Below are 15,085 nucleotides of genomic sequence, written 5' to 3' on the forward strand. Positions count from 1 at the left end.
TTACACAATTGATGTATGTATGGATTGTGATAAGAGTCGTATGAGCCCCTAATAAAACGATTAAAAAAAGAAGAAAAGAAAAAGGACCCTGCTGGGTCCTGTTTTCAAGAGGTAAGGATGCGTCTCCCTCATTGTGTATCTCTGAGCAACCGCAGTGGAAATATTTGGGGCGGGAGTAGGCCGGAAGGTAGGGAGGTAGCAGTTCAGCACACATCTGAAACCAGGTGTGGTGAGGCTTTTAATCTGAATGGGAAACGGGATGAAATTAAGTCAGGACGTTCAGGGACGGACAGCTAGAAGGAAACTGATCCAGAAACACTATGTGAAGCTTGGCTAGAGGCGGTTGCAGACGGTGGCTCCGTGAGCCTGGGCGGTGGAAATTGCATCTGCGATCCGATCCTCGGGCTGCCGACCAGCGGGTGGCAGCGGCAGCAGTGGGAGCCGAACTGCATGCACCAGCCAGCACGTCCGTTCATGAAAACCGAGGGGCAGGTGACACTGATCAGTTGGATAGGGTTATTATTGAAACTCAGAATTCTTACAGTGAAATTGCTAGTGTTTGATGAGATGACCCCTGGTTCTCTCGGAGGTAAGTCCACTCGTTTTCTAATGAGCCCTGGGGGGTTCTGCCTCAGCGGGACTCAGTAGGTTTTAGGCTGGGCCCCAAACCTGTGCAAACACCATTTCGCTTCCTACTTAGAACCAACCCTACCAGGATCACACCATCTCCTTTCAAACTTCCAAGCCACCCTCTCCTTGTCATCACCAATTTACTGAGGCAGAAATAGGGTTCGGAAGAGGGAAGCCGGCGCAGACTGGGGAGCGGGCATGCTTAGCCTGCCCGAGCTGGCTGGGGACCCGGCAGGTTGGCTGCAGAACCTCTTTCCCATCTCCTGTGTAGTTTCTGTGATATCGCGGGGAATGGCTTGGTGGGAGCAGCAGGGAAAGGCTCAGATGGAACGCCTTTTCCACGCCGTTTTCGCCTTTACTTTAGCTCGCCTTTACTTTAGATCGGTAGGTAAGTAGTTTGTCGGCTCCGGCACAGGACTCTGAGTTGCGGGGAAGCAGCGAAGTGAGGGTGGAAAGAGGTCCTGGGTGAGAGCCAGGTAGCCTGCACCCGCCTTAGCTGCGTAACTTCAGCACGCCTGACACCTTTCTGAGCAGAACCATGAGGGATTGTGTAAAGAGGGGAGCAGTAGAAAGCTGGGATGCGCCTGGGACACAGAGGCTGCTCAGGAAATGCCATTTCGCTCAGCCTGCGCCTCGCTCTGCCACCCAGCGCTTGACACGGTCCGATGAATGCAGTGACAGCAAAAGGTCCTTGTCAGTTTTAGGGGTATTTCAGGCTGAGGAGTTCGATGTGCGAAAGCTTCTGTCCGCCGGGTTCGCAAGGTTCTGGGGCGCCATTCCGCCTGGGCGCACTGGGTCCCTGCGAGCGCGCAGCCCCGTTTCATGGAGCCATCGTGATCGGAAGAGGGCGCTCCGGGGCCGCGAGAGCGCGCGGCTCGGGTTGGGGCACTCGCGGGGCACCGGGCGCAGGCGGCAGTCCCGGGTTGTCCGCAGTCGGAACGCGCCCGCCAGCCCAGCGAGTGCGAAGTCAGCGCCCTTGGGGCGCAGCAGGGCGCACGAATCGCCAGCGCCCTGCGCGGAGCCCTACGCGCGCTTGGTGAGGACGAGCTCCCGCCAGATCCGTTTCACCGGAGTTGGGGGCACTTGGAGGTGGTAAGGTGGGAGAAGGAGCCGCTATTGACGTAGTTAGTGTGTATGGAAGGATGGAAAGGGTCCTTCCTGGCGCAGGGCTTTGTGCAGGGGTTGGGGCGTCGCCAAGAGGCTCTGGATGTCGGGGCGGGTCTGTGCACACAGGGGACTCCTAACTTGAGGTCGCAGCCTCGGGATTTGCCTCGTGGTCCCTGCCACCGACCATCTGGACACCTGGAGGTTGGTGGGTCAACCTAGGGCCGGCAAACGCTCACCTGCGCGTCCCCCACCCCGTGCGCCCACAGCACCTTTGGGGGATCCACTTGCAAGCAGCAACTCAGCCTGTCAGGAGCTGCCCGCCCCCAGGGCAGGGGAGGGGACGCGGGGGCGGTGGGCTGTGCCCCGCAGGACACCTCCCCTCCCAATCCCTCCAGAGGCCGGATCGCCCGAGATTGCCAGCTCGGCTCTCTGTTAAGCGTCCCCCAGGCTCCTGAAGTTGGCCCGCCGACGGTGCTGCGGGGAGGTGAGGGGTCCTGCTCCAAGGGGCAGCAAGGGCCGCTAGCGGAGCGTGGGGGCACTAGGCTCAGAGAGGTAGGAAAAGCCGCCTAAGTGCTCAGTCCTGGGGCTGCCCACGCCTAGGTAAACGCTGGGCGCTGGGGTCGGGCTCCCTCGGAGGCTGCGCAGCAGAGCTGCGCTGCCTCTTTGGGGCCCTAGAGCGGCTTCCCTTCCCCAAACCCGACCTGGGGATTTTTAAGCCTGGAGAGCCAAACCGGCTGAGACAGGCGGCCGAGGCAGGCAGGACCCCGCATACCTCTCTGGCGTGTGGAGCTGTGGCGCTTCGCCAAGTTTCCTTTCTGAGCTCCAGGCGTTTGGAGGGAGGCAATCTAGACAAGGTAGGTGATTGGGAGGTCTTGTCAGTTCAAGGTTAGGTTGGGATTGAGTGGAGCCCAGACTAGATCTACTCAAGTGTTAGTGAACGTCTGCGTATCTTTGCTTTTTGTGCTTTTAGGGCCTTTGGAGAGCTGCTGAGGATCTAGGGGCTTGGAGGGTCGCGGCATGTGTTTTCTCACCTTAGGAGAGGAGAACTCTCGGATGGACCCCACCGCCCGCAGCCAACAGCTCTGAAGTGTGACTGCAATCGACTAGCTCAGCAGAGGCCCCAGAGTCTCTGGATTGATAGCTTGGAATATGCCACAAGGTGAGGGGCCAGCTGGTCTCCATGACAGGGACCCAGAGCACAGCAACTGTGGAGAGCAAGAGGGACTGTTCAGGAGGCTGACTTGGGATGCCGAGATGAGGCTCCTGCCCTGCCATTCTTGCACCCCTCTGACGGAAGGCTGGTGACGTCCTGCCCTCGGGAAAGCACGTTGAGTTGATGTGAAAGGGGCTGCCTAGCCAGAGAGGAAGGACTCCTGGAGGCAGACTGACCTGTGATCCCTGCTGCGGGACTTCGGAGCCCTGGATGGGCCGTCCCTCAGCAAGATGAGGACGCTGAACACCTCGGCCATGGACGGGTCTGGGCTGGTGGTGGAGCGTGCCTTCTCCTTCCGCATCCTCACGGCTTGCTTCCTGTCCCTGCTCATCCTGTCCACGCTGCTGGGGAACACGCTGGTCTGTGCCGCCGTCATCAGGTTCCGACACCTGCGGTCCAAGGTGACCAACTTCTTCGTCATCTCCTTGGCCGTGTCCGATCTCTTGGTGGCTGTCTTGGTCATGCCCTGGAAGGCAGTGGCAGAGATCGCTGGCTTCTGGCCCTTTGGGTCCTTCTGCAACATCTGGGTGGCCTTTGACATCATGTGCTCCACGGCGTCCATCCTTAATCTCTGTGTGATCAGCGTGGACCGGTACTGGGCCATCTCCAGCCCCTTCAGGTACGAGCGCAAGATGACTCCGAAGGCCGCCTTCATTCTGATCAGCGTGGCGTGGACCCTCTCTGTGCTCATCTCTTTCATCCCTGTGCAGCTGAGCTGGCACAAGGCCAAGTCCACGAGCCCCTCCGATGGGAACGCCACGTCCCTGGATGAGACCACGGACAACTGTGACTCCAGCCTGAGCCGGACATACGCTATCTCGTCGTCCCTCATAAGCTTTTACATCCCTGTGGCCATCATGATCGTCACCTACACCAGGATCTACAGGATCGCCCAGAAACAAATCCGGCGCATCTCGGCCTTGGAGAGGGCGGCAGTCCACGCCAAGAATTGCCAGACCACCACGGGCAATGGAAACGCAGCCGAGGGTTCGCAGCCAGAAAGCTCCTTTAAGATGTCCTTCAAAAGAGAGACTAAAGTTCTGAAGACGCTGTCTGTGATCATGGGCGTGTTTGTGTGCTGCTGGCTGCCCTTTTTCATCTTGAACTGCATGGTGCCCTTCTGCGGCTCGGGAGAGACCCAGCCTTTCTGCATAGACTCTATCACCTTCGATGTGTTCGTGTGGTTTGGGTGGGCGAATTCCTCCTTGAACCCCATCATCTACGCTTTCAATGCTGATTTCAGGAAGGCATTTTCCACCCTCTTAGGATGCTACCGGCTTTGCCCGACCACTAACAATGCCATCGAGACGGTCAGCATCAATAACAATGGGGCTGTGGTGTTCTCTAGCCACCACGAGCCCCGAGGATCCATTTCCAAGGAGTGCAACCTGGTCTACCTAATCCCGCATGCCGTGGGCTCCTCTGAGAACTTGAAGAAAGAGGAGGCTGGTGGGGTAGCCAGACCCCCGGAGAAGCTATCCCCAGCCCTCTCTGTCATATTGGACTATGACACGGACGTCTCTCTCGAGAAGATCCAGCCCATCACACAAAATGGGCAGCACGCTACCTGAGCTCCACAGGAATCCCACCACCCATGCTCCCCCCCAAAGCTAGGAGAATTTCCCTGGGGCTGGCTGTCAAGTTTTTGCTGAAGTTCAGTGAGATTGCAGGCAAGCCTTCCTCTGCTGCTTGACAAATACCCCCCACCCTCACCCCACGTCAAACACAACTCACTGTCCAATACAGCCCGGTGTGTTTTCTGTGTCACTCCGAGTGACTCAGACAGGGACACCTGTGAAGCTTGCCCTCACACATAGCTTCTATGGCATTCAGAGGTTTTTGCTTTTTTTTCCAAATTTTGATTATTTTGATTCCAAGATTGTCTTTAGAAGCTGATTCTTATTTTAGGATTAAAAAATAATAATAATAGGGGCTGGGGTGGGTCCAAGGAATTCACAGTGAGCAGCTTCACTTAAAATTGAAACCTTTCCGGGAAAGAAGGGTTGAGTTTGCGGTGTACAAACAGGTGCTAACACTGTTCCGAGCAAAGTGTTCCGATTGTAAAGGTAGGTGCATGTCTTCGTGAATGTTTCTGAACCCTAGCTGAGCCTTGCAGTCGGAAGAGGAGCTTTCCTTGTTTCCCTTTCCTTTCCCCCCAAAGAGATGCGTGGTTGATATTGGTTTTATTTATTGTATTATATGGATATTTTAATTTATTATACTAAATCTATATTTATCATATTTAATAGGACAAACTAAGGAGCTATCAGAGATCTTCAAACCACATTTTTACCCATTTTAACTAGCACTTTATAAGCCGATGAAACAAATACACAGATCCTCTGAGGCTTTCGATGCTCCCGTGGACCTGGTCGAAATGCATCCAAGTATGGTAAGAAGGGAAGTTGAGCTGCGGTGACTCCTGCAAATTCATTTCTAGGAATAAAAACAAGGCAAGAGCCGACAAATGCTGTGAATGCTCTTTTCATTTTCTAGAGAGATAATTTTCTTTTTTTTTTAAACATAGCTTTCTATGGCAGTCAGAGGTTTTTGCTTTTTTTCAAATGACAGAGACTTTCTGAGGAGAATAATTTGCAGTTCTGTAAATATCTCAAGTAAAAACCAGCTGAAGAAGAATCCAACTTCTGACTTAAGATGTTAGGTGGTAATCATAAGTATATGCCATGTTGTATTTATGTGAAATAATCGACCCTCCCCATCTTTCTCTCATTTTGGTGTCTGACAGCTTTTCTGAACCAAATGGCTGTTGAAAACCGTGGGTTTCCTTGACTCCCGTGTCCCGACAGCTTCATCATGGACACAGCTCTAAGCCTGAGTGTCCACCTCGCCCGGGGGCACTGTACCACTCAGTGGGGCTATTTTTCATAGTGTTTTAATTTGAACTTAGATTGGATTGTTTTGGTCTTTAACTATGAATGATGTAATGACTAATACATAGTGCCTCATTATCATTGTTGAGTAAGATGCTTCTGTTGGTGGGGAAAAACAGGAGGCCCTTTCTGTTTGGGGGTGCTTAGCACCCCAAAGGCCTCAGTATTCCTTTTGCCAAACGCTGGTCCTTTCTTTGTGCTTTGGACTCTTGTCCCTGTGTCATCCCCTGGACTGTACAAAGTATCAGACGCCTCCGTTACCAGATACTGGCATTTTGGGAGCAATGCTTTGAAATGTTTACCGAGTGTTCTTGTTGAGTTTCACATTGGGAGGATCCTGGGAATGGGAACACAATCCTCTGATGGGTAGATCCTGCCTCAGGTCTGTGAGATTCATGTATTGTGAATGTTTTCTTCATCTTATTGCCTGTATTTTGCTTTCATACATATAATAAAATTATTTTGTGAACTCCAATCGACCTTGCCTGAGCTGTGTTGCATTGATTATATGCGTTTCTAAAAATTAGAATAGTTCAGCTCCAGGATAACAGGAGTGTTTTCAAATAGACGTTATTTTGTTGTTGTTGAATGGAAGCTTCTCCCATCTTGTATACCACATGTTGCCTTTGAATATGTAAACGGGAATGTGTTTTCTGCTTCCGGCTACCTACTCTTTTATCTTATTTTTTAAAGAGACATTTCTTTACTTGAGGGATTCCTTTACTCTCGCTTCACAGGTATGAAAGCTTTCTCAATGCTCTGCTGTTTCTTCTCAGAAGCTCCTGGGCTTTTAAGTTATGAAATAAAAATTGAGAGTTGGGAAAGAATGTCAAAAATTGCAAAGAGACCGTGGCTTCCTCTGGGGTGGCTGTGGACTCAGACGTTGGCCCTCACTGGGGTGTGGTGTGCCTTTATGAAGAAAACTCAAGCAGGGATTTTCCCTGGAGAGAACCTACAAGCCAGCATCCGGGGCTCATCCACAGGTCCTGCTACACTGACTTAGTGTAGTAAGCACCTCCCTCCCCCACTTCATTCAGAAGCAGGACGGTGGCTGAACAGCAGGTGATGCAGTCATTAAGGGTTAAGTTTATAATTTGGGACATCATACAACAGATGGTGTCTTTTTAACCCCGTGTTTGCCTCCCTGGGCTTTGTCATGTAATGAATATATCTATCAGGAGCGCCCCCACTCATGAAGACTTTTCTTTCAGCTCCCGAACTTTCTCGTTATCTTCATTCCTTGCGGTTTAGTTTTGTTCTTAAATTAGATCTCCAGCGACACTGGCTCTGACGTTCGGGTTGTTGTTGTGCAATCAAGGAAGCCTTCCCCATCACTCTAGTCCAAGGAGTGACACACAAGTGATCTGGGTGGAAATCATACTCAATAACTGTATAACTCAACGCTCTGTAGATGAGAATGTGCCTTGGTCTCCCAGTCTGTTGGATGGATAAAGGGCATTTTGTGATGTTCATTTTTTGGAAAGGAACTTTAGAAGGATTTGGTTTACAACTAGAAAAGCACAATGGTAATGTGGTTAATTCCTTTTTAAAAACTTTCTCTTAACAATGCCACGTACATGAAAAACACGTTTGTAAGGCAGCGCCAATTTAAAAGCGGTGTTCTTTCCCCTCTCCATCTAACACGGTGCCCGCCTTCTTAATCTAATAGACCCGGATCCCTTGTTCTCCTTTGGTGACTGACAGCACAGTACATCTTGAGTAAGGGAAACTGAACACTTGGCTTCAATCCCAATGGACTTTGGGATCATTCAGGAAAGTCACTGTTTCTTCTGGACTCTAAGCTACATCCCACTCTCTGAGCCTTGGTTGCTCAGTGTGCCATCCAGTCCTTTCTAATCCATGGCTGCTCCCTGTGTGTGCGCGAGCAGGGTTGTACTCTGGGGGCTTTGCATGGGTTGATTTTTCAGACGTAGATCACCCAGCCTTTCTCCCAAGGGGCCTCTGGGGGGACTCCAACTCCCAGCCTTTCTGTTAGCAGTGGGGTGTGTTAACCATTTGCATCACCCAGAAACCCCTCAGTGAAGAGGAGGTCATCTCCATCCCCCACCAAACAAACAAACAAACCCCAAGTTGATATGTTATCTACTTGCAGAGACTTTCTGAAAGTTCTTCACTCTGGGATCTCTATCATGATTTTTTTTCACCCCAGGCCTGTACTGGCAGCATCTCCCTGTTCATGGTTGGTCCCTAGAAAGCAGGCATTGGGTCAGACAGACGTGTGTTCACATGGCTGCTACCACTTTCAAGCTGTGTGACAGTAAACAGATATTTTTACTTCTCTGAGCTGGTTCTTCCATTTGTGAACTGGAAATAAGCCTGCAGGTTCTGGCGAGGGAACAATGAAGCCAAGTCTGCAAGGGACCGAGCTCTGAGCAGTGGGGCTCACAGATTCTTCGCAGGGTCAGGATTTTGACAACTGTCGATCTCTAATAGATACTGCATTCGTGATACAGGATCAGCTCTGCATCTGACTTCCTCATATGTCTGCTTGAAGCAAATAGACATGACTCATTGAACACATGCAGTTTCGGATTCTCCTGGACACCGTGCCCTTTGCTGGGGTTATGCGGTGCTCCAGAAGCAAACAGCTTTCTATATCTGCACACTTTAGACAATTGCCCTAATTTAGCACTAGATACTGGCTAAACAAGTCTATCCACAATATTTTAATCTGTAAAGTCTACTTACCTTGCAGAATTTGTTCCAGGAATAATGAATTAATGGCCAGCTTTGAGCAGCTACCTACCTTGGACATCTGAAGAGACTAATCCAGTGGATTATGAGATTGGAGCATTTTATAGATTAGATGCATCTCTATGGATTTTTCCCATAGAGATTCCCTGCAGAGAAAATATGACAATAACCGACAGTTTACTGTACCGAGGGCAAGGAGTGGGGTGAACAGAGGAGATCCCAGAAATGTTGTACACGGTCTACGCTATATTGCCTCTGTCATGTTAACTAACTTCCATCTAGCCTACAGAGTTAAAAAGCATTTGATTTGGACTTTAGTCTGCTATATTACTCGATGTTTAAGAGTTGTCATTTAAATAGTATTAGAAGCTCAAGAATAATCCCTGATTTAAAAGGGTTTAACTTTCAATCACTATGAGAAGATGCTTAAAACCAATTAGAACCAACTTTACAATGCTCTCTATTTGATATCAAGGGTATTTACATCTCTGAACTATGGTTGGAGGGGATTCGGCAGAGGATTAATCCACCTGGGGGCCCTGAAAATGGACGTTGGGCTTCCACTGTCCTCTCTAGCCTTGTGTAAACTGGGTGTTCAGAACATTAGCTCTGAAAATGTTCCTCCTTTGGATTTGGGTTTCATCGTTTGCAACCACACAGACTGGTGTTCCACACGGACTCAGTGGACTCCTTTTGTAGATGACTGCTTGTTTTAAATAAGCCTTTAAGACCACAGATGCCACATTTTCTGATAGCCAGACACCAACCATTTGGTTTCTTCACCATAGGTTTCTATAGCACCCAGATCCTTAGGGAGCTCTTCCTGGGGGTGAGTATTGAGTAGGGCCATGTCATAAAAACTAATTGTTCTTAGGTTGGGGTTAGAATTAAGTATGAGGCCAACATCCATTCATATATCTGTGGTTTCTGTATGTCTCTGGTTCATCTTAGAGACATCCTTACCAAGAGTTCCCTTTTACCGAGCCCAGTAATCAGATACCAACACTGTCCATGAATGATCACACTCTATTCTCAAGCTTATCTTAAGAGATGCGCGTAATTAGCACCAGCCTCATTTCACAGGTAAGAATAATTAAGGTTCAAAGAGAGCAGTATCCTGTGTCAGAGGCCACACAGTTGGTATGTGATAAAGCCAGATTGGAACCTAGGGCTTTGTGACTTCAAAGCCTTGTTCTCTTAATGATGAGCTTGTTGTGTTTACCAGGAACAGTCTTACACAAATGGGTAGCATCTTAAAGGAGACTTTAAGTGGCTCAAGTGTCGGTGAATTTAAAAAGTACTCTGGATTATTGGCATTTGCAACACATATCAGGAAGAAAGTTGAGGTTTTCTACTCCTGTGAAGAGTTACAGTCTCAGAAACCTATAGGGGTAGCTCTATCCTGTCCTATAGTTTTGCTATGGTCCAAAATTGACTTGATGGTAGTGAGTTTGGAGTATTTTGGAAGTACATTCCAAAAAGTAGACAGATTTTGTGTAATGAACCCCTGTGTGCCCATTTCACTTTAAAGCATCATCAAGACTAATGTTGCTGTCCCTTGAAAAGGTTGGGTTAGCCATGACAACAAGTCATCTTCTATTTTTGGATAGAACTCAAAGTTCAAGCCAAATGACTTTTATGGCATTTTTATTTTAAAACCATAGCTTGCCAAGTCAAAGATAATAAACCCAGGCAGTGACTCATTCAAGGATTGAAATAGTCCTACGTTCTTGGGTTCATTTGACTAGGATACACTTACTCCATTTACATCAGCAAACACTTATCTGGATCAAGTGCTGCTTCCAGAGGGTGGCGCGGGAATGGTAAAGCTACCAATGGTGGAATGCTGTCAATGGCACGTCTAGGTTCTGGGAAGATGCAGAAGAAAGGCCTGGCGATCTACTTCCAGAAAGTAGCCAATGAGAACCTTACGAACCTCCGCCCAAAACATTGCCTAGCTCACTTGATTTGGACACATCTTTGGGCGGTGTCAGTCGCCAGAGGAAGACATGCTTGGTGAAAGAGAGGGGTGGGGAGTGTGAGAGACGGATTGGTACAATAGCTATGAGGATGGGCTCAGCCACGTTGCATGTTGTGGAGCCCACTCACAGACAGCAACAAAAGAAGCTCTGTCCCCAAAGGGGTCCCTCAACTGTCAAGTGAACTCCTCTGGAGCGGTGTCCATCTTCTGCAAGATTTTTTTTGTCGGTGCACCTGAATAATTGCTGGGTGAGAACTCAACCCCCTCCCCATCTCCTAGTTCCCTCTCCCATTATACTTGCCTGTTTAAACCCAAACCCGAGATCCAACCCCTTTCCAGGGAGTCCATTTGGACTCATGGCGACTAGCGATGCATCAGAGCAGAGCTGTGCCCCACAGGACTTTCCGTGATGCATTGTTCAGCAGTGGGTTGCCAAGACTTTCTTCTGAGGTGCCTCGGGTTTATCCTCAGGGCATCCTAATAATTGTCACTCCTCCGGGATGCCGACACACCTGTTTACTCTTCTCAATACACTCTGGGGTATCGGGGCAACAGAGCACCCTTCCTTCTTCTAGTCTTCATCTGTTCATGACTCAGCTTACTGGTTCAAGGTAGGCAGTGTGTCATTGTCGGCATTGCATCCTCAGAGCTCAGCATTGCCTGGCATGCCGACCTAGAGTGGTATCCAGCTCACTCTGGTTTCAGGGAATATGTGAGTGAATCCCTTTAGTGAAATGGTTTACCAGGGTCAGTTGTAAGCAGGTGGCTCCAAATCATGACAGGTCCAGGCGTCACAGACTAGAACTGCGTTCCACCGTGTCTGGTTTTGTGAGGGTAGGTCACCTGGAATTTCCTCAGAGATGACTCTGAGTGGCCTCAGATCTCTAACCCTTTGGTTAGCAACTAAGGACCTTAGCCATCTGCACCCATTGGGGTTTTGGCAGCTGCTTATACACACACATTCGATTCTGAGTAAGGTTGATTTTGCTGGCTCTCAATGGCTAATCTTCTCTGCTAAATTAGGTTTCTCTACACACTTGTAGAAAAAATATGGGAACAGTATTTAACTGGCAATGCTGAGCGCCCTCTCATACTGATGTGCACGGGTAGCTATCAACCCTTTTATTCTCAAGGAGAAGAAATGTCAACCAAATGTCACAAATGTGTTGGGAGATTATCTAGCCCATGCGTGCTGTTTAGAGGCTGAGTTTTTAGGTCATATTTATTTAGCATTATAAACATATTGGCTGTAATTAAGATAATGTCCAGCCCCATTTGAAAGCTGCTGCTTTAACACACATCACTGTTTGCTGTGAAACTGGGGCAGGGAAGAAGGGAATGAGGTGGGCAGGGGGAGAGTACTGCCAATTCTGCCCAAATAGCTGTATGTTTTAACAGCTGAATGGTAGGGTCGCTATAAAACAGCATGTGGCTGGCTTTCCTCAGAGGAGAGGCTTAAAGAGGATCTAGCCATTGGAAAGCAAGGTAAGGCTTCTGTTTGTTTAAAAAGGCAAAAACATGTGTTATTAACTTTTTAAGAAGCATCCATTGGCACCGATATTGAAATTAAATTTTATTTGCAAGCCTATATGGTAATGCAATTTAGAGCACTGACCTTGAATGCCGCGATTGCCGGTGGGTGCCAATGAGTCAGTCGCACAGTGATCCTACGTTCAACAGACGGCACTACTGCCCATTCCTGGGCCACCCTCACGGTTATTGCCATGTTCAGGTTTATTGTTATAGCTGCACTGTCAGTCCATCTTTCCGAAGCTCTTCCTGGTTTTGCTGCCCTTCTGTTTTTCCAAACATGATGTGCATTTCCAGGGACGAGCCTTTCCTGATACCATGTTCAGCATATGGGAGACGAAGCCTTGCCACCCTTGCTTCCAAGGAGCATTCTGGCTGTACTTCCAAGACAGATTGCTTGTTCTTTTGACAGCCTGGGGCAATTTTCAATGCTCTCTGACAGCATGATTGAAATACATCATTTTTTTCTTGGCTCTTCTTTATTCAATGTCCAACTTTCACATGCATATTGAAATACGATGGTGATTGAAAACACCATGACTTGAGCCAGACACATCTTAGTCCTCAAAGTAGCACCCTTACTTTTCAACACTTTAAAGAGGTCTTGTGGTGCTCGCTTCGGCAGCACATAGACTAACATTGGAACGATACAGAGAAGATTAGCATGGCCCCGGCGCAAGGATGACACGCAAATTCGTGAAGTGTTCCATATTAAAAAAAAAAGAAAAAGAGGTCTTGTGCAGCAGATTCACTCAGTGCAATGTGTCGTTTGATCTCTAATGCTGCTTCCCTGGGTATTGATTATGGATCAAAGCAAGACAAAATCTGTGACAACGACAAACTTTTTCCCATTTTTCATGATGTTATCTATTGGTCCGCTTGTGAGGACTTTGGTCTTCCTTGCATTGAGTTGTCATCCACACTGAAGGCTGCAATCCTTGATCTTCATCAGCAAGCGCTTCAAATCCTTCTCCCTCTCAGCAAGCAAGGTTGTGCCATCTGCATATCTCAGGTTACTAATAAGCCTCACTCCAATCCTGATGCAGTATTTTTTCTTCATAGATTCCAGTTTCGTTGATCATTTTCTCAGCAGACAGATTGAATAAATATAGTGAAAGGATCCAATCCTGACAAGTACAGGTTTCACCAGCTTCTATTGGACCAGTAAGTCTGGTCCTTACTATGATTTTGACTTTGTTCTACAATTTTCTCCCATTCTGTCCATCCAGGGAATTCAAATGTGATCCCTTTCATGTAAGTTGGTAGTGGTAGCTGGGCACCATCTAGTTCTTTTAGTCCTAGGGCTATGGGGATTGATGTTCACATGGTCCATGGATCCATTGGACTAATTGATTTCTTGGGGTTTCCATTTTCTTCTTTCCTCCATGCAGAGAAAGACCAATAACTGGACTTTAAATGGCTGTCCATTAACTTTTAGGGCCTCAATCAGCAGTCATCAAAATAGCATTGCCTTTGCGGACCATGTTATGCTAAGGGCCCACGCATATCTCACAAGAAGGTCGATTCACTTTGGAAAGTGGTATGTCCATATTTCTCATCATCCCCTGAAGAATGCTGTGCTCTTCAGCTTATGTCACACTTAAACAATAGTTCTGACATCCCCAAAGGACTCACATGATGTCCAATTGAAACAGTCTTTAAAATGTAGGACTTGGGAAACCAAAAGACATCTGAAAGGGCACCTTTAGGGCTGTAGATGGGTTGTGGTAAGACTTCCCATAAAATTCTCATAGGACAGGACTTGTGGCCAAGGATGACTCAATGGTAGTGAGTTTAGAATTCTGTTATGGATCAAATTTTTATGATTATTTAGATGTCTGATAATTGCTTATTGGATGTGCTCATTGTGATGGAAGAAATTTCCTCAGTACAATTTCCCACCCTTTGTCTCACCAATGCAGCTTTCAAGATTTTAAATACTTCTTAATATGCCCCCATGATCCTCCTCTGTCCTTCAAGAATGTCTATCAGTATTATGCCTTTGAGACTCCAAAGCACAGTTGTCATGCCTATCAATATAGAAAAATTGGAAGTTGTTGAATATTAAATGGAAAGCACAAAGATCAATATTCTAGGTGTTAATAAGCTGAAGTGGACTGGTGCTGGCCATTTTGAATCGGAGAAGCATATGGTTCACTGTGGGGAAGTGTGAACTAGGAGGTAGATGAGAAATATTAACAACAATATTAGGCCAAATAGACTGAAATAACCCACAAAACCAAGAACCCAAAGTCTTTGTACCAAGGAAAATGAATCCCATGGGGTGTTGCTTACTCACTAGTAATGCCTTAGCAGCTACTACATTCCTTAAAACCTCAGGTTGTATATGACTATAGGCATGGCAGCATTCATTGTTATGAGACCAAGCACTTCCTTTGGAGACTAAACAGGGAATTTTAATGTCATTGTATTTTGTGAAATCATGGCTTGGATTTCAGACACTTCTCTAGCTATGGTATTTATAATTTGCTAAGCTTACCAATAAAAACTTCTAATCCAAGATTTATAATACCTAGACCCATTTAAAGCCTGATTACTACCTTTGATGTAAGACCCATTTCTTTCAGCAACTAATAGCACTATACAGATAATAAAATATTTTGGGGTAATAATTTTTGTCTCTTAATTTTTCTTTCTAAGAATTATTTTCTGTTCTCAACTTTACATTCTTCTCTTATTTAATCGTAAGGATAATAAAAACGAGTCCAAAACTACAGGCAAAACCATAAATGCGCTAATTATATAATTTGGATGAAGAAAAAAAAAGATCTATTTCATCCAGAGAATGGAACTTTCTTATACCAGCAATATTCCTACATAAAAACCCATTTATGTTTGAGTCTATTCAGTTTTAATGTCTGCTTCTTGCGATTTTGCGTCGGCAGCAATATATTATCGTTGTCACTACCCATGCCAGAGTTCTGGAAATCTCGGTTTAGTTTCTTAGAATTCATATCACAGTCTTTTTCGTAAATGTACTATCATAAGTTCAATGTC

The 15,085-nt window shown here is 47.2% G+C and overlaps 1 protein-coding gene and 1 non-coding gene across 2 annotated transcripts; both read left to right on the forward strand.

Moving 5' to 3' along the window:
- The first annotated feature begins 1,589 nt into the window (after nucleotides 1-1,589).
- On the forward strand, nucleotides 1,590-6,316 carry DRD1 (dopamine receptor D1). Its single transcript, XM_045284809.1, has 2 exons — nucleotides 1,590-1,727; nucleotides 2,708-6,316. The coding sequence occupies exon 2, from the start codon at nucleotides 3,181-3,183 to the stop codon at nucleotides 4,519-4,521; it is 1,341 nt and encodes a 446-aa protein (XP_045140744.1). The 5' UTR covers nucleotides 1,590-1,727; nucleotides 2,708-3,180; the 3' UTR covers nucleotides 4,522-6,316.
- A 6,360-nt stretch (nucleotides 6,317-12,676) lies between these two features.
- Nucleotides 12,677-12,783, forward strand: LOC115873588. Its single transcript, XR_004048487.1, has one exon. It is a non-coding gene; the product is annotated as a U6 spliceosomal RNA (small nuclear RNA).
- The last annotated feature ends 2,302 nt before the right edge of the window (nucleotides 12,784-15,085 follow it).

This window comes from Echinops telfairi, unplaced genomic scaffold, assembly GCF_000313985.2.
Source record: "Echinops telfairi isolate 266 unplaced genomic scaffold, ASM31398v2 ScPeMD7_7469;HRSCAF=8507_0, whole genome shotgun sequence".
Taxonomy (NCBI): Eukaryota; Metazoa; Chordata; class Mammalia; order Afrosoricida; family Tenrecidae; genus Echinops; species Echinops telfairi.

What these genes read in the sequence shown, in the direction of transcription:
- DRD1 (XM_045284809.1), top strand. Translation starts at nt 3,181, where the DNA reads ATGAGGACGCTGAACACCTCGGCCATGGACGGGTCTGGGCTGGTGGTG.